The sequence below is a fragment of the Pristis pectinata genome, chromosome 34, assembly GCF_009764475.1.
Source record: "Pristis pectinata isolate sPriPec2 chromosome 34, sPriPec2.1.pri, whole genome shotgun sequence".
Lineage (NCBI taxonomy): Eukaryota > Metazoa > Chordata > Chondrichthyes > Rhinopristiformes > Pristidae > Pristis > Pristis pectinata.
In genome coordinates, this window is record NC_067438.1 from 17,198,094 (window position 1) to 17,217,510 (window position 19,417).

The following is a 19,417-nucleotide window of genomic DNA, read 5'->3' on the forward strand; positions in this document are numbered from 1 at the left end:
GGGGGTGACAGAGAGAGAGAAAGTGAGATGGAGAGAGGGAGACAGAGGGAGAGACAGATGAAGAGAGACAGAGAAAGGGACTAAGAGAGGGGAACAGATGCACCAGAGAGAGAACAGATGGAAATAGCTGTAACCCTAACCCTGATCTTTCAAATACTTCTCCACCTTAAATATCTCTAATGATCTGGCCCCCAGCACCCTCAGGGGCAGAGAAATCCAGAGACTCACCACCCTCTGATAGAAGAAATTTCTCTGCCGCCTGGTTTTAAATGACTGGCCCCTTATCTTGTAACTGTGCCCCCTTGTTTGTGTCTCTCTCACTGGGGGAAACATCTCAACATCTACCCTGTTGATGACAATCTTGTATGTCTGAATGAGGCCACTTCTCATTCTTATAAACTCCAGAGAATACAGAAACCTGTCTAACCTCTCTAGACAGGACAACCCTCTCACCCAGAGGGCAGCCTGGTGAAGTTCCTTTGAACTGCCCCCATTGCCAGTATATTGTTCTTTACTCTCCCAAGGCACAAGCAGATACTTGAACTTGTGGGGAGACCAGGGCACTCCCTCTGTCCTCTCCACTGGTACAGAGCAATCCCCCCCGGTCATGTTCACTGTCACAGAGCAATCCCCCTGTCCCCTCCACTGGCACAAGGATACTCCCTCTGTGCTGTCCACTGGCACAGGGTACCCCTGCCCCCACTGACACAGGGCGCTCTCTCTGTCCCCTCCACTGGGTCAGGGCACAGGGCACTGGGCGCTGCCGTTGTTAGTGTTGCCTTTAGGGGGCAGCAGCAGCAGCTCCAGGGCACATCGGAGTGAGAAACCAACCTCAGCGGCCACACTCTGCCCAGCAACCGATGACTCATCACAGAGCTCTACTCTCATTGGTCACTCTCGCTCCCAGCCGCGCCCTGCTGCAGCTCCGGGGCTGAAGGTGAGTCAACCTGACAACTGCCGGGCGGGCTGGAGGGATGTCCCCGAGATCCCGGGGGGGGGGGGGGGGGGGGGGGGGGGAGGGGGAGGTGCAGCAGAATGGACGGGGGGGGGGGAACGGCTGCAGGGAGGGGTAAGAGGGAGGGAGAGGATGAAGGGGAATGGGGAGGGAGGAGGGGAGAGACAAGGGAGAGGTGCGGAGGGAGGAGTGGAGGGAGGGAGAGGTGGAGGGGTAGGGAGGGGTGGAGGGATAGGGACGGGTGGAGGGAGGTGCGGAGGGGTAGGGAGGGGTGGAGGGAGGGGTAGGGGGAGGGAGGGTTGGTGGAGGGAGGGGTAGGGAGGGAGAGGTGGAGGGGTAGGGAGGGGTGGAGGGAGGGGTGGAGGGGAAGGGAGGGAGAGGTGGAGGGGTAGGGAGGGAGAGGTGGAGGGGTAGGGAGGGGTGGAGGGAGAGAAGGTGGAGGGAGGGAGAGGTGGAGGGGTAGGGAGGGGTGGAGGGAGGGGTAGGGAGGGAGGACAGTGGAAATGGGAAGTGTTTGGCATGAGGGGCAGGTGAGGCAGGGAGGGAGGGAGGGGTGGAGGGAGGGAGTGTGGGAGAGTTTTCAGAAGAGATGGCTGGAGAGGGACCGGACGCTGTGATTATCATAGTCGGTGCTATGGGCTCTGGAATTGTTCCTGTGGATTGGGGGGAGCGGGGGGATCAAATGTGACCCCACTGTTTATCAAACAGAGTCACAGCATGGAAACAGGCCCTTCGGCCCACCATGTCCATACTGACCAGCAGCTACCCAGCAATACTAACCCCATTGGTCCGCAGCCTTTTCTGCCTTGGTCATTCAAATGGTCTTCTCGATACTTGTTAAATGTTGTGAGAGGCTGCCCCTGATGTCCTTTTAAATCTCTGATTATAAACCTTTGCCCTCTTGTTTTTAGCTCCCCCTCCCTGTGGAAAAGGGCAATGTGCTCTCCCCCTGTCTATGCCCCTCATGATCTTAGATACCTCCACCAGGTCTCCCTTCATCTCCTACGTTCCAGGGAATAAAGTCCTAGCCTACGCAACCTCTCCCTGTAACTCAGGCCCACAAGTCCAAGCAACATCCTGGTAAATCTTTTGATGACGATGATATTCTTTATTAGTAACATGTACATCGAAACACACAGTGAAATGCGTCTTTTTGTGTAGAGTGATCTGGGGGCAGCCCGCAAGTGTTGCCACGCTTCTGGCACCAACGTAGCATGCCCACAATTTCCTAACCCGTATGTCTTTGGAATGTGGGAGGAAACTGGAGGATTTCTGGTGCTGTAATAGCGTTACACTAACCGCTACAGTACCACACCTGCCCTTTTGCACTTTCTCTAGTTTAATAACTTCTTTCCTATAACAGGGGGACCAGAGCTGTGCACAATGCTCCAAGTGCGGCCTCACCAACAACTTGTATAACTGCAACATAACGTCCCTACTCCTAACCTCGATGCCCTGACTGGTGAAGGCCAGTGTGCCAAACACCTCCTTCACCACCCTGTCTACCTGTGATCCACTTTCAGTGAACTGTGCACTTCCACTCTCAGGTCCCTCTGTTCCCCAACACTCCCCAGGGCCCTACCGTTCACTGTATAAGCCCTACCCTGGTTTGATCTCCCAAAATGCAACACTTTGCACTTATCCAAATTGAAAGCCATTTGCCAATCCTCAGCCCACTGACCCAGCTGATCAAGATCCCCTGTAATTTTTCATAACCTTCTACACTGTCTACAACTACACTGTCTACAATATTTTAGTATCATCTGCAAACTTACTAACCAAGCCTCGTACATTCACATCCAAATCATTTTGATAAGTTACAAACAACAAAGGTGCCAGCACCGACCCCTGTGGCACACACTAGACACAGGCCTCCAGTCCGAGAAACAACCCTCGACCATCACCCTGCTTCCTAACACTGAGCCAATGATGAATCCAATCCGCTATCTCCCCTTGGATCCCATGTGATCCAACCTTCCAGACCTGCCATGAGGGACCTTGTCAAAGGCCTTGCTGAAGTCCATACAGACAACACCCTCTGCCCTCCCCTCATCTACCCTCTTGGTTACCTCCTTGAAGAACTCCAAGAGATTTGTCAGATACGACCTCCCACACACAGAGCAGTGCTGACTGTCCCGAATCAGACTCTGTCTCTCCAAATGTTGGCAGGTCCTGTCCTTCAGAATCCCCTCCAGCAATTAACCCATCACCCATGTCAGACTCACCGGCCTGTAGCTCCCTGACTTGTTTTTGCTCCCCTTTTCAAACAACGGTACCACATGAGCCACTCTCCAGTCCTCCTGAACCTCACCTGTAACAATCTCTGCAAGGGCCTCCGCAATTTCTCCTCCAGCTTCCCACAAGGTCCGAGAATGCTCCAGGTCAGGCCCTGGGGATTTATCCACCTTAATGCACCAAGGCCTCTCGGGCCACTGGTATAGTCTCAGAGGACTGGAGAATAGCTGGTGTTTTAGGGCAGTGGAGACAAACCAGAGATAAACCAGTGAGCCTTACATCAGTGAGAGGGAAATTAATGGATAAGATTCTTGGGGATAGGATCTGCTCTCATCTGAAAAAGCACAGACTCAGATAGTCAGCTCATTAGGATAGGCTTTGTGCAGGGGAGGTTGTACAAACTTGACTGATTTTTTGAGGAGGTGGTGAAGATGATGAATGGGGGTAGGGACGTTGTCTGCATGACCTTTTTCAACAAGGTAGGATTAAAAATTGGCTTGGCCACAGAAGATGGGTGGAGGAGCGTTTTACTGACTGGAGGTCTCTGACCAGTGATGTTCTGCAAGGATCAGTGCTGGGACCTCTGTTGCCTGTAGGTTGGCTGATTAGTAAGTTGCAGATGATGAAAATTGGATAGTGAGACATGGACCAGTTGGAAATGTGGGCAGAGAAACGGCAGGTGGAGTTTAATCCAGACAAATGTGAGGTGTTGCACTTTGGGAGGAAAGTGTACCATTAATGGCTGGACCCTTAATGGCATTGATGAACAGAGGCATCCTGGGGTTCGAGTCTATAACTCCCCGAAGAAGCAAGACAAGTGGATAGGGTGGTAAAGAAGGTGATTGGCAGACTTGCCGTCATCGGTTGGGAAGTCACTTTGCAGCTGTAGACCACTCTGGTTAGGCCACATTTGGATTATTGTGTTTCCCAGGGTGGAAATGTCAATTACTAGAGGGCATGGGTTTAAGGCGGGCAAGTTTAAAGGAGATTTACAAGACAAGTTTTTTTTTACACAGAGAGTGGTGGGTGCCTGGAACGGGCTGCCAGGGGCGGCGGCGGAGGCAGGTACAACAGCAATGTTTAGGAGGCATTGAGACAGACACATGAACAGGCAGGGGGTGGAGGGATGGGGATGGTGTGCAGGCAGGTGGGATTAGTTGAAATTGGCATCATGGTTGTCATGGACATGGTGGGCCGAAGGGCCTGCTGTACTGTTCCGTGTTCTTTGTAGATTCCCTCTGAACCTCCAATGATTCAGGAACAGCCTCTTCCCCTCCACCATCAGATTTCTGAACGGTCCATGAACCCATCAACACTCCCTCGTTATTCCTTTTATTTGCTCTATTTATCATTTGGTTGTAACCTGCCACAAAACAACACATTTCACGTCATATGAAACGGTGATAATAAATCTGATTCCTAAACACCGGTGCTGCGGGGAAACGTTTCTGTGACTCCAGGGACTTGCTGGAAATCGGCGTCAGGAGAGCACATCCCCAGCTCCCACGGCCACCTGCAGCCCCCGCGGAACTTTGCTCCACCGTGTCCCTCCCAGCGGCCGGCACCAGTTCCCTGTCAAGTGTGGAACCGCCCTGGATTCTGCCCCGTGTGGGGTGTTGACATTCCCCCTCCCTCGGGGTCGGGCCGCACTTGTGCCGCCACCGCTTCGCTTTCGCTTTCGCTTTCACAGCCGCAGCTCGAGGTTTCCCGGCAGAGACCCTGAGCCCGGGTCACTGCAGCCGCGCCGCGCCGCGCCGCTCCGGGAGCCGGGAGCCGGGAGCCGGGAGCCTTCCTCAGCGTCTGTCTGCACCGGAGAGACCCCGTGGGTCAGTGACTGGGGTCGGGAGAGCGGGAGGCCGGTGCACCCTGCGGGGCGCAGAGGAGGCGCTGCTGTTACCCGTCTCTGTCCCAGAGCCCGCCCCCTACCCCCTACCCCCTACCCCGCCCCCTACCCCCTACCCCCTACCCTACCCCCTACCCCCTGCCCCGCCCCCTACCCCCTACCCCCTACCCTACCCCCTACCCCCTGCCCCGCCCACTACCCCCTACCCCGCCCACTACCCCCTACCCCGCCCCTACCCCCTACCCCGCCCCCTACCCCCTGCCCCACCCCCTACCCCCTGCCCCGTCCCCTGCCCCCTACCCCCTCCCCCGCCCCCTACCCCCTACCCCGCCCCCTACCCCCGCCCCGTTCCCCGCTCCTCCCCTCCCCCACTGCCCCCTCTACTCCCTCCCCCTCTCCCCACTCCCCCCCTCCCCCTCCCCCTCCCTCCCCCTCCCCCTCCCCCCCCCTCCCCCTCCCCCCCTCCCCCTCCCCTCCCTCCCGCCCTCCCCCTCCCCCCCTCCCCCTCTCCCCTTCCTCCCCTCCCCCTCTCCCCTTCCTCCCCTCCCCCTCTCCCCTTCCTCCCCTCCCCCTCTCCCCTTCCTCTCCCCCCCTCCCCCTCCCCCTCCCTCCCCCTCCCCCTCCCCCCCTCCCCCTCCCCTCCCTCCCGCCCTCCCCCTCCCCCCCTCCCCCTCTCCCCTTCCTCCCCTCCCCCTCTCCCCTTCCTCTCCCCCTCTCCCCCTCCCCCTCCCCCCTTCCCCCCCCTCCCCCCTTCCCCCCCCTCCCCCCTCCCCCCTTCCCCCCCCTCCCCCTTCCCCCCCTCCCCCTTCCCCCCTTCCCCTTCCCCCCTTCCCCTCCCTCTTCCCCCTCCCCCCTCCCTCTTCCCCCTCCCCCCTCCCTCTTCCCCCTCTCCCCATCTCCTCCCCATCTCCTCCCCCCTCCCCCCTCCCCCTCCCTCCCCCCTCCCCCTCCCTCTACCCCTACCACCCTCCCTCTTCCTCCCCACCTCCCTCCTCTTCCTTCCCCCTCCCCCCTTCCTTCCCCCTCCCCCCTCTTCCTCGTGGGAATGCTGTGTATCTTCCTGGAGGCTTTGACCACGTCCTTCAATCTATTCCTTTGTACCAACTGGGAATGTCTTCCCCAAACAGGGCCTGGGACGGCACGTCTGTATCGGAGACCGGTATCTGCCCAGCACGGCCACTGAGTGTGGTCGGGCCTCAGTGCTGGGGACATTGGTCCTGCAGAGGATCACTATTGCCCAGTAGACCACAGGATTGGAGCCGGGTCTGAGGTCCTGCTCTTCAAACACCCTTTTCCTCATGTGGCCAAAGCATGTGCAGGACACTGAGGGGATGCCAGGGTCTGTCTCCGCCCCAGACCTGTCCTCCATCCTGAGGGAGTTCCAGAGAATGACTTCCTCAGACCTGACTTCAATCTTGATTCCCTCCCCAGACCTTTTCCAACCCAGTGTTAAACCAGGATCTCTCTCTGTAACTTAGATCTCTCTGTATTTCAGGATGTAACGTGGGTCTTTCTGTAACGCGGGTCTCTCTCTCTGTAACGCGGGTCTCTCTCTCTGTAACACGGTCTCTCTCTCTGTAATGTGCGTCTCTCTCTCCCTCTCTCTCTGTAATGTGGGTCTCTCTCTGTATCGCAGGCCCTGTGGACTGGACCCTGCTGATGATGACTGTTCCAGCTGCCGTGCTGTGTCTTGCCGTGCTGGATGTCGCTGTGACCTGGGTCCTGAGCGCAGCCCTGGAGCTGTGGGGGGCTGGGCCGCTGCTGGTGGTCTGGGTGTGCTCTGTGCTGCGGCTGGGCCTGCTGTCTGCCTGTCTGCGGCTGGTCAGATGTCTGGTGCCAGGGCTCACGTCTGGCCGGCTCCGGGACCTGCGTCTGGGGCTGGCCACGTGCTGCCTACTGTTGCCGACCTACACCAGTCTGTCGGTGGTGGCTTGGTCCCCGAGTGCCGAGCTCCTGCACGGTTCCTGTACACCCCCCGTGCTGGCTCTCAGCTACCTGGTGACCGGGCTGGGGTTCACTGTGGGCCAGAGGTTCCTGCCGGAGCTGGGGGGGGCCGTGGCCCCCGGCCAGACTCCCTCCCTCTCCAGACTGGTGTCCTGTCTGAGGCCCGACTCCGGCCGCTTCCTCCTCGTCACCCTCTTCCTCGTCCTGTCATCAGCCGGTGAGTTCAGCCCATGGGGAGAGGGTGAGGGTCGGGGGCAGGCATCCGGCTGTGTACGGGGAGAGGTGTAGGGAGGGGTGTTGGGGGAGGGACCAGGATCCAGCTGTAGACGGGGAGGGGTGTGGGGGAGGGCAGGAATGTGTAGTTAGGATCGTTGTGTGAGGGAGGGGGTGCAGGGGGTGAGGGAGGGGGTGCAGGGGGTGAGGGAGGGGGTGTGAGGTGTGAGGGAGGGGGTAGGGGTGAGGGAGGGAGGGGGTAGGGGTGAGGGAGGGGGTGTGAGGGGTGAGGGAGGGGGTGCGGGGGGGTGAGGGAGGGGGTGCGGGGGGTGAGGGAGGGGGTGCGGGGGGGTGAGGGGGTGTGAGGGGAGGGTGGGGGTGCAGGGGGTGAGGGAGGGGGTTGAGGGGTGAGGGAGGGGTTGCAGGGGGTGAGGGAGGGGGTGTGAGGGGTGAGGGTGGGCGTGCAGGGGGTGAGGGAGGGGGTGCGAGGGGTGAGGGAGGGGGTGTGAGGGGTGAGGGAGGGGGTGTGAGGGGTGAGTGAGGGAGTGCAGGGGCTGAGGGAGGGGATGTGGGGGGGGGTGAGGGTTATAGATAAACTCTCAGAGAGACATAGCACAACACAGCACGGATACAGGCCCTTCGGCCCAACCAGTCCATGCCGACCACGGGGCCCACCCAGCTAGTCCCAATTTCCTGCGCTCGGCCATATCCCTCCAAGCCCCGCCCCTCCATGTACCTATCCAAGTGCTTCTTAAATGACCTTGTTGTACCTGCCCCCTAGATTTCGACTCCCCTACCCTGGGGAAAAGACTGTTACCATCCATCTTATCTACGCCTCTCATAATCTTAAACAATTCTACAAGGTCGCCCCTCATTCTCCTACGCTCCAAGGAATAAAGCCCCAGCCTGGCCAACCTCTCCCTATAACTCAGGCCCTCTGGTCCTGGCAACATCCTCGTAGATCTTCTCTGTGCTCTTTCCAGTTTAACCATGTCCTTCCTATAACAGGGTGACCAAAACTGCACACAGTGCTCCAAGTGCGGCCTCACCAACGACTTCTACAACTGCAACATAACGTCCCAACTCCTGTACTCAATGCCCTGACTGACGAAGGCCAGGGTTCTAAACACCTCTTTCACCACCTGTCTACCTGTGATGCTGCTTTCAATGAACTATACAGTTGTTCTCCTGGGTCCCTCAGTTCCATTACACTCCCTGTGTCCGACCATTCGCAGGACGAGTCCTACACTGGTTTGACTTTCCAAAATGCATCACCTCCCACTTCTCTGTATTGAAATCCCTTTTGCCGCTCCTCGGCCCACTTCCCTAACAGATCCATATCCCCCTGGAATCTACGATAACCTTCTGCACTGTCAACACCACCTCCTAATTTTGTGTTATCTGCAAACTTACTGATCAAACCTTGTGCATTCATGTCCAAATCACTTACCTAAATAATGAATAACAAGGGTCCCAAAACCGGCCCCTGCGGCACACCACTAGTCACCAGCCTCTGCTTCCTACCTCCGAGCCAACTCTGAATCCACCTAACTCGCTCTCCCTGGATTCCATGGGACCTCACCTTCCAGACCAGCCTGCCATGCGGGACCTTGTCGAAGGCCTCGCTGAAGTCCAAACGGACAACATCCACTGCCCTCCCCTCACCCACCATTTTGGTCGCCTCTTCAAAAAACTCGAAAAGATTCGTCAAACACAACTTCCCATGCACAAAGCCACGCTGAGTCCTCCCAATCAGACAGGTGGGTGAGGGTAGAACATAGAACACTACAGCACAGTACAGGCCCTTCGGCCCACAATGTTCTGCCAACATTTTATCCTGCTCTAAGATCTATCTAACCCTTCCCTCCCACGTAGCCCTCCGATTCTCTATCATTCATGTGGCCATCTAAGAACCTCTTAAATGTCCCTAATGTATCTGCCCCCACAACCTCTGCCGGCAGTGCGTTCCACACACCCACCACTGTGTAAAAAAAAACTTACCCCTGACATTCCCCTTATACCTTCCTCCAATCACCTTAAAATTATGCCCTGTCGTGTTAGGGAGGGGGGAGAAGAGGGGGAGGGGTGACGATACTGGTCAGGGACACTGTTACAGCTGCAGAGAGGGTGGATAATGTAGAAGGATCCTCTCTAGAGTCAGTATGGGTGAAAGTTAGAAACAAGAAAGGAACAGTTACCCTCCTGGGAGTATTCTATAGGCCCCCCACGAGCAGTAGGGATACTGAGGAGCAGATTGGGAGGCAGTTTTTGGAGAGATGTGAAAATAACAGGGTTATTATAGTGGGAGACTTCAGCTTCCCAAATATTGATTGGCACCTGCTTAGAGCCAAAGGTTTAGACGGGGCGCAGTTTGTTAAGTGTGTCCAGGACGGATTCCTGTCACAGTATGTTGACAGGCCGACGAGAGGGAATGTCATTATTAAGTCTAGTTTTAGGTAATGAACCGGGTCAGGTGACAGATCTCTCGGTGGGTGAGCATTTGGGGGACAGTGACCACTGCTTCATAACCTTTAGCATTGTCATGGACGGGATAGGAGCAAAGAGGACGGGAAGATATTTAACTGGGGGAAGGCGAATTATGAGGCTATAAGGCGAGAACTTGGGAGTGTAAATTGGGACGACATTTTTGAAGGGAAATGTACTATGGAGATGTGGTCGATGTTCAGGGATCTCTTGCAGGATGTTAGGGATAAATTTGTCCCGGTGAGGCAGAGAAGGAATGGCAGGGTGAAGCAACCGTGGGTGACGAGAGAGGTGGAACAACTAGTTAGGAAGAAGAAGGCAGCATACATAAGGTGTAAGCAGCAAGGATCAGATAGGGCTTGTGAGGAATATAGAGTAGCAAGGAGGGAACTTAAGAAGGGGCTGAGGAGAGTGAGAAGGGGACATGAAAAGGCTTTGGCGAGTAGGGTTAAGGAGAATCCCAAGGCTTTTTTCTGGTACGTGAAGAGCAGAAGGACAACGGGAGTAAAGGTGGGTCCGATTAAAGACAAAGGTGGGAGGTTGTGCCTGGAAGCTGTGGTTAGGATCTTTGAGTCCTCGTTGTCCACGGGGATGGTACCGGAGGATTGGAGGGTGGTGAATGTTGTCCCCTTGTTCAAAAAAGGTAGTAGGGATAGTCCAGGGAATTACAGACCAGTGAGCCTTACGTCTGTGGTGGGTAAGCTGTTAGAAAGGATTCTAAGAGATAGGATCTATGAGCATTTAGAGAATCATGGACTGATTAGGGACAGCCAGCATGGATTTGTGAAGGGAACATCTTGTCTCAGAAGCCTAATAGGGTTCTTTGAGGAGGTGACCTGGAAGATTGATGAGGGTAGTGTAGTAGATGTGGTCTACGTGGATTTTAGTAAGGCGTTTGACAAGGTTCCGCATGGTAGGCTTCTTCAGAAGGTCAGAGGCCAAGGGATCCAGGGGAGCTTGGCCGTGTGGATTCAGAATTGGCTTGCCTGTAGAAAGCAGAGGGTTGTGGTGGAGGGAGTGCATTTGGATTGGAGGGCTGTGACTAGTGGTGTCCCACAGGGATCGGTTCTGGGACCTCTACTTTTCGTGATATTTATTAACGACTTAGATGAGGGGGTGGAAGGCTGGGTTAGCAAGTTTGCAGACGACACAGAGGTCGGTGGTGTTGTGGATAGTGTGGAGGGCTGTTGGAGCTTTCAGAGGGATATTGATAGGATGCAGAGCTGGGCTGACAAGTGGCAGATGGCGTTCGATCCGGAGAAGTGTGAGGTGGTACACTTTGGAAGGACAAACTCCAAGGCGGAGTACAAGGTAAATGGCAGGATTCTGGGCAGTGTAGAGGAGCAGAGGGATCTGGGGGTTCATATCCACAGCTCACTGAAAGTTGCCTCGCAGGTGGCTAGGGTAGTTAAGAAAGCTTATGGGATGTTAACTTTCATAAATCATGGGATTGAGTTTAAGAGCTGCGAAGTGATGATGCAGCTTTACAAAACTCTGGTTAGACCACACTTGGAGTACTGTGTCCAGTTCTGGTCGCCACATTATAGGAAGGATGTGGAGGCGTTGGAGAGGGTGCAGAGGAGATTTACCAGGATGCTGCCTGGATTAGAGAGTATGGATTATGAGGAGAGACTAAAGGAGCTAGGGCTGCTCTCATTAGAGAGAAGGAGGATGAGGGGAAACATGATAGAGGTATACAAAATATTAAGAGGAATAGACAGAGTGGACAGCCAGCGCCTCTTTCCCAGGGCGCCAATGCTCAATACAAGAGGACATGGCTTTAAGGTAATGGGTGGGAAGTTCAAGGGAGATATCAGAGGGAGGTTTTTCACCCAGAGAGTGGTTGGGGCATGGAATGCGCTGCCTGGGGTGATGGTGGAGGCTGATACATTGGTCAAATTCAAGAGATTGTTAGATAAGCATATGGAGGAATTGAAGATAGAGGGATATGTGGGAGGAAGGGGTTAGATAGTCTTGGGTGTGGTTTGAAGGGCGGCACAACAGGGTGGGCCGAAGGGTCTGTATTGTGCTGTATTGTTCTATGGTTCTATGGTTAACAACCCTATTGACCTGTGCAGCAACCTTAAGGGATCTCTGAACGTGGACCCCAAGATCCCTCTGTTCGTCCACACTGCTAAGATTCCTGCCAATAACCTTGTATTCTGCCTTCAAATTCGATTTCCAAGGTGCATCACTTCACATTTTTCCGGGTTGAACTCCATCTGCCACTTCTCAGCCCCTTGTCCCTCATTCGGCACCCCTGGCCCCTCCACTCACCCCTGGCCCCTTATCCCTCGCCCCTCACCCCATTTTCCTCATCCCTGGCCCCTCACCCCTGGCCCTTCATCATCCCTCACCCCTCGTCCCTCACCCCTTGTCCCTTTGACCTCCACCCCCCACCCCTCGTTGCTCTGCTTAAGTCAGCAGGCCCAGTGCTGCCCAGGATGAGTGCAGGGCTGGGGGAGCTCTGCTGTTGGGTCATGGAGCACCCCACCCTGCTGTCAGGTCACAGTGGGGACATGGAGTACCCCTCCCACCACCACCTCGGAGACAGACTTCCCATCTGTGCCCCCGTTCCCTCTGGAACGTTCGTTCCAGGGTACAGCAGACCGATCCCCATCCAACGGTTGTCACACCCCCGTGGGAGCCAAATCCTGTCCTCCCGTTGTCATGGGTCAGGCACGTTGTCACCTCTGACCCCGAGAGCCACTGACCTTATCGACCTCTTCCTTGGTGATGCCTGACCCAACGAGCTCGTCACCTTTATATCCTTCATGGTGTCTCTCCTCCCCACCCCTCCCCGTCTCCCCTCCCGTCTCTGTTACCTCACCCGTATCACTTCTCCCCATCACCTCTCTCCCCCTCCCTCTGCCCCCTCTCCTGACCGTCTGCCTCTCCAGTCCAGTTGGAATGCTTTCCGTCTCCCCCTGTGGTTTCCGGCTGAGAATTCACTGGTTCTGGACCCCGTCCCGACCCTATCCACCTGGTTTCAGCATTGTGTGTTCAGGGACTGCCCCTTGCCCCAATCCCCCCTGTCTGTGAACACCACTGGACCTCTGCATCCAATGTCTGATGGCGGCGAGGGGGGGAGCTGTAGTCTCAGGGGTGGGGTGGGTCTCTCAGTGTCTTGTGGGGGGGTGTCGCAGGCTGGGGGGTGCGGTTGTATCTGTCGGGAGTCTTGGTTCCCTCTGTGGGAATTTGGCGGGGGTGTGGTGGTCGGTCTGGGTGTCAGCCTGGGTGGGGTCTCTCAGCCTGCTCTGACCGGTCACTACCTCTGTTCCCAAGGGAGATGGCCATTCCCTACTACTGGAGGTGGGGGGGAGAGGGCAGTGGTCTGGGGGGGTGGGGTGGTGTGGTGTGGGGGTTGGGGGATGCCGGTCTGGGTGGTGGGGGGGGGGGCTGTGGGATGGTGGTGTGGGGGCTGGGAGATGCCGGTCTGGGTGGTGGGGGGGGTGGTTGGGGGGTGCCGGTCTGGGTGGGGGAGGTCTCTCGGTGCCCTGACCGGTCACTACCTCTGTTCCCAGGCGAGATGGCCATTCCCTACTACTCTGGCCGGATGACAGACTGGGTGATGAACGAGGATAATCCATCGGCTTTCTCCAGCACCATCCTGGCCATGGCGGCCTTCACCATTGGAAGGTACTGGCGCTGCCGGGCAGCAGAGGGTTAATGGGGGGCACTGTCCCAGCTGGGGATGGGGGCTGCTGTCCTCTCGCACACTGTCAGTCAATGCCCAGAGACGTCACTGGACACAACCCAGTAATTCCCATCACACGGACGCGGTCCCACTACTGCACACGGTTCCTCACCACAGATCGCTGTCCCTCACAGTGTCTGTGACCCCAGTGACCTGTCACACACAGTGTCTGTAATACCAGGGACCCAGTCACAGTGTCCGTCACCCCAGGGACCCGGTCACACACAGTGTCTGTCACCCAGTGATCCGTCACACACAGTGACTGTAATACCAGTGACCCTCACTCCTTCTCACACAGCGCTGTTTCAGAGTTTATTTGCGACTGTATCTACAACGCTACAATGACGGGGATTCACACCCGGATTCAGGGGTCCGTGTTCAGATCTGTTGTACGCCAGGAGATCGCCTTCTTCGACACTCAGCACACAGGTACAGTTCACAGGTGTTCCCAGTGACAGCAGGGTGACAGAGTGAGATAGAGAGGGAAGGGAAGCCCCACTGAAGCACCGTCTGAGAGAGGGTGAGAGATGGAGCGACAGTGGGGAAATACAGAAGGGAAAGGACACTGTTTAAAGTAACTGTGTGTGAGAGGGGAGAGTGATGGGCAGGGAGGGAGAGGGGCAGAGAGGGAGAGGGGCAGGTGGTGAGGAAACAAAAGAACAGCAGGATACCGAGAGAGGTAGAACAGACACCAGAGGGAAAGAGATTTGTTCGGCCATTTCACATCAACCACATTGTTTGGATCTGGAGTGACTTTAACCCGGATGGCAGATTGAGTCTTGAAGAGGTTACAATAACCTGGTGCTTTTGTGGTCATGTTTACTAATGACCAGCTGTTCCCGGTTATCGACTGAGTTTAGATCCCAGACCTCTGGTTCGACGAACTCTGATCTCGGACGGATGTTCCAAACCTCTGAGTGACCGGGTCACAGAATGACTGCCAGATTGTACCGGAAGCTGATAGTGTGGCTGAAGAATCATTTTTCAATCTTCATCTGGTTCAAGAGTTAGTGAGGATGTGGGTTAGTTCAGGATTTGTACAGAGACCTGTCCAGACCCCAGCTGGGGAGATCTCTGTTGTAGATGGAGGGACCCAGGACCCTGGACCCAGGGGATCTCCTGTAGAGTGAGGGACCCAGAACCGCAGGGGATCTTCTGTAGAGTGAGGGACCCAGAACACCAGCGGACCTCCTGTAGAGTGAGGGACCCAGAACCCCAGGGGATCTCCTGAAGAGTGAGGGAGAATCCCAGGGGATCTCCTGTAGAGTGAGGGCCCAGAACCCCAGGGGATTTTGTGGAGAGTGAGAGGCCCAGAACCCAAGGGGACCCCCTGTAGAATGAGGGACCAAAACCCGAGGGGATCCCCTGAAGAGTGAGGGACCCAGAACCCCAGGGTATCTCCTGTAGAGTGAGGGCCCAGAACCCCAGGGGATCCCCTGAAGAGTGAGGGCCCAGAACCCCAGGGGATCTCCTGTCGAGTGAGGGACCCAGAACACCAGCGGACCTCCTGTAGGGTGAGGGCCCAGAACCCCAGCGGACCTCCTGTAGAGTGAGGAACCCAAAGCCCCAGGGGTCCTCCTTGCAGGCAGGTTTGCTAGGACGGTTCGGGAGGGTTTAAACTAGTTTGCGAGGGGGATGGGAAGCAGAGGGGTAGGTCAGAGGATGAAGTGGATGGGGCAAAGTCAGATCTATCATATAGAGAGGCTTTGAGGAAGGAGAAGCAGAGTACAGCCTATAAAAGTAGTAAGGTGGATGGGCTAAAGTGCATTTACTTAAATGCAAGAAGTATCAGGAATAAGGGAGATGAACTGAGAGCTTGGATAAGTACATGGGACTACGATATTGTGGCTCTTGCAGAGACGTGGCTGACACCAGGGCAGGAATGGATATTGAATATTCCTGGATTTCAGTGTTTTAAAAGGGATAGGGAGGGGGAGAAGAGGGGGAGGGGTGGCGATACTGGTCAGGGACACTGTTACAGCTGCAGAAAGGGTGGATAATGTAGAAGGATCCTCTCCAGAGTCAATATGGGTAGAAGTTAGGAACAAGAAAGGAGCAGTTACTCTACTGGGAGTATTCTATAGGCCCCCTGGTAGCAGCAGGGATACTGAGGAGCAGATTGGGAGGCAGATTTTGGAGAGATGTGAAAATAACAGGGTGGTTATTGTGGGAGACTTCAACTTCCCAAATACCGATTGGCACCTACTTAGTACCAAAGGTTTTTGACGGGGCAGAGTTTGTTAAGTGTGTCCAGGACGGATTCCTGACACAGTATGTTGACAGGCCGACTAGAGGGAATTCTATAGTAGATCTAGTTTTAGGTAATGAACCGGGACAGGGGACAGATCTCTCGGTGGGTGAGCATTTGGGGGACAGTGACCACCGCTCTGTAACCTTTAGCATTGTCATGGACAGGGGTAGGAGCAAAGAGGACGGGAAGATATTTAATTGGAGAAAGGCGAATTATGAGGCTATAAGGCGAGAACTTGAGAGTGTAAATTGGGATGACATTTTTGAAGGGAAATGTACTATGGAGATGTGGTGGTTGTCCAGGGATCTTTTGCAGGATGTTAGGGATAAATTTGTCCCAGTGAGGCAGAGAAGGAATGGCAGGGTGAAGGAACCGTGGGTGACGAGAGAGGTGGAACAACTAGTTAGGAAGAAGGCGGCAGCATACATAAGGTGTAAGCAGCAAGGATCGGACAGGGCTCGTGAGGAATATAGAGTAGCAAGGAGGGAACTTAAGAAGGGGCTGAGGAGAGCGAGAAGGGGACATGAAAAGGCTTTGGTGAGTAGGGTTAAGGAGAATCCCGAGGCTTTTTTCTCGTACGTGAAGAGCAGAAGGATGGCTAGAGTAAAGGTGGGTCCGATTAAAGACAAAGGTGGGAAGGTGTGCCTGGAGGCTGTGGAAGTGGGTGAGGTTCTCAATGAATACTTCTCTTCAGTATTCACCAAGGAGAGGGGCCTTGATGATGCTGAGGACAGTGTTGATAAGGGTAATGTTCTAGAGCACGTAGGTATCAAGAGAGGATGTGCTGGAGCTGTTAGAAAATATTAGACAGATAAGTCCCCGGGGCCTGACGGAATATTCCCCAGGCCGCTCCACGAGGCGAGGGAGGAGATTGCTGAGCCTTTGGCTAGGATCTTTGAGTCCTCATTGTCCATGGGGATGGTACCGGAGGACTGGAGGGTGGCAAATGTTGTCCCCTTATTCAAAAAAGTTAGTAGGGATAGTCCAGGGAATTATAGACCAGTGAGCCTTACGTCTGTGGTGGGTAAGCTGCGGGAAAGGATTCTGAGAGATAGGATCTATGAGCGTTTAGAGAATCATGGACTGATTAGGGACAGCCAGCACGGCTTTGAGAAGGGAAGATCATGTCTCACAAGCCTGATAGGGTTCTTTGAGGAGGTGACCAGGAAGATTGATGAGGGTAGTGCGGTGGATGTGGTCTACATGGATTTTAGTAAGGCATTTGACAAGGTTCCACATGTTAGGCTTCTTCAGAAGGTCAGAGGTCATGGGATCCAGGGGAGCTTGGCCGTGTGGATTCAGAATTGGCTTGCCTGTAGAAAGCAGAGGGTTGTGGTGGAGGGAGTGCATTCAGATTGGAGGGCTGTGACCAGTGGTGTCCCACAGGGATCGGTTCTGGGACCTCTGCTTTTTGTGATATTTATTAATGACTTAGATGAGGGGGTGGAAGGGTGGGTTAGCAAGTTTGCAGATGACACAAAGGTCGGTGGTGTTGTGGATAGTGTGGAGGGCTGCCGAAGCTTACAGAGGGATATTGATAGGATGCAGAGCTGGGCTGACAAGTGGCAGATGGAGTTCAATCCGGAGAAGCGTGAGGTGGTACACTTTGGAAGGACAAACTCCAAGGCGGAGTATGAGGTAAATGGCAGGATTCTGGGCAGTGTGGAGGAGCAGAGAGATCTGTAGGTTCATATCTACAGATCACTGAAAGTTGCCTCACAGGTGGATAGGGTAGTTAAGAAAGTTTATGGGATGTTAGCTTTCATAAATCGTGGGATTGAGTTTAAAAGCCGCAAAGTAATGATGCAGCTTTACAAAACTCTGGTTAGACCACACTTAGAGTACTGTGTCCAGTTCTGGTCGCCTCATTATAGGAAGGATGTGGAGGCATTGGAAAGGGTGCAGAGGAGATTTACCAGGATGCTGCCTGGATTGGAGAGTATGGATTATGAGGAGAGACTAAGGGAACTCGGGCTTTACTCATTGGAGAGAAGGAGGATGAGGGGAGACATGATAGAGGTGTACAAGGTATTGAGAGGAATAGATAGAGTGGACAGCCAGTGCCTCTTTCCCAGGGCACCAATGCTCAATACAAGAGGTCATGGCTTTAAGGTAATGGGTGGGAAGTTCAGGGGTGATATCAGAGTGAGGTTTTTCACCCAGAGAGTGGTTGGGGCATGGAATGCGCTCCCTGGGGCGGTGGTGGAGGCAGGTACATTGGTCAAGTTCAAGAGATTGTTAGATAAGCATATGGAGGAATTTAAAATAGGAGGATATGTGGGAGGAAGAGGTTTAAAGGTCAGCACAACATGGTGGGCTGAAGGGCCTGTATTGTGCTGTATTTTTCTATGGTTCTATGGAAACCACTCTCTCTCTGTTGCCAGGTGACATCACGTCCCGTATCACCACAGACACGAACACGATGAGTGACTCACTGACGGAACAGCTGAGCCTGCTGATGTGGTACCTGATGAGGGCTGCGTTTCTCCTGGTCTTCATGCTCGGTCTGTCCTCCAAACTCTCCCTCCTCACGCTCGCTCTGATTCCATTCATCATCATCGTCCCCGAGTTCTTCGCCCAGTTTTACCAGGTACGTTCGTCACCGCTCGGGTCAGAGTCGCCCACCCCCAATGGCCACTCCGCATTCCCCAGCCGTTCCACAATTCCCATCCCCCATCGTCCAGGCCCTTCGGCCCACAGTCTGTGCTGACCATGATGCCAAATTACACTAATCCCATCTGCCTGCACGTGGTTCATATCCCTCCACTCCCTGCACGTTCACGTCCCTGTCTAAATGCCTCATGAACACCACCTCCCCTGCCAGTGCCTTCTAGTCACCTAACATTCTCTATGTAAAACAAAAAACTTGCCTCATAAATCTTTAAACTTTTCCTCTCTCATCTTAAACCTATGCCCTAGACATTTCCACCCTGAGAAACAGACTCTGACTGTCTACTCTATCTGTGCCTCTCATAATCTTATAAACCTCTATCAGGTCTCCCCTCAGCCTCCGACGCTCCAGAGAAAACAACCCAAGTCTGTCCAACCTCTCCTTGTATAATACTCTCTAATCCAGGCAGCATCCTGGTGAACCTCTTCAACATCCTCTCCAAAGCCTCCACGTCCTTCCTGTAGTGGGGCGACCAGAACTGCAGACAGTACTCCAAATGTGGCCTAACTAAAGTTTTATACAGCTGCAACAAGACCTCCTGACTTTTAATACTCAGTGGCCCAACCAATGAAGGCAAGCATGCTGTACACCACCCTATCTACTTGTGTGGCCACTTGCAGGGGGCTATGGACTTGCAGCCCAAGATCCCTCTGCTCATAACTGCTCTGAAGGGCCCTGCCATTTACTGAAAACTTTCTTCTTACATTTGACCTCCTAAAGTGCAACACCTCACTGGATTAAATGCCTGGATTAAACTCCACCTGCCATTTCTCTGCCCACATTTCCAACTGGTCTATGTCGTGCTGTATCCTTTGAAACCTTCCTCACTATCCACAACTTCACCAATTTTTGTATCATCTGCAAACCTACGTCAGCCCACCTACATTTTTGTCCAAGTCATTTCTATATATTGCAGATGACAAGTCCCAGCGGAACGCCACTAGTCATGGAGCTCCAGTCGGAATAACACCCTTCCATCATAGAACAGCACAGGAACAGGCCCTTCGGCCCACGACATTGTGCTGACCTATTTAAACTAGTAATTAAATGCCCAACTAAACTAATCCCTTCTGCCCTCACAATGTTCAGATCCCTCCATTCTCTGCACATCCATGTGGCTGTCT

General features: G+C 54.5%; 2 protein-coding genes across 2 annotated transcripts in view; one reads left to right on the forward strand and one right to left on the reverse strand.

The window, feature by feature from the left end:
• The window catches only part of LOC127585911 (class I histocompatibility antigen, F10 alpha chain-like), a 603,397-nt gene that overhangs the window by 19,379 nt on the left and 564,601 nt on the right, over positions 1 to 19,417 (reverse strand). The window lies entirely within an intron of this gene.
• tap1 (transporter 1, ATP-binding cassette, sub-family B (MDR/TAP)) overlaps positions 915 to 19,417 on the forward strand; it is a 33,121-nt gene continuing 14,618 nt past the window's right edge. The window contains exons 1-5 of the mRNA XM_052043623.1: positions 915 to 937; positions 6,670 to 7,194; positions 13,199 to 13,313; positions 13,670 to 13,800; positions 18,007 to 18,212. Of these exons, the coding sequence (XP_051899583.1) occupies positions 6,693 to 7,194; positions 13,199 to 13,313; positions 13,670 to 13,800; positions 18,007 to 18,212 (954 nt within the window). The 5' untranslated portion in view covers positions 915 to 937; positions 6,670 to 6,692. The remainder of the gene's footprint in view (positions 938 to 6,669; positions 7,195 to 13,198; positions 13,314 to 13,669; positions 13,801 to 18,006; positions 18,213 to 19,417) is intronic.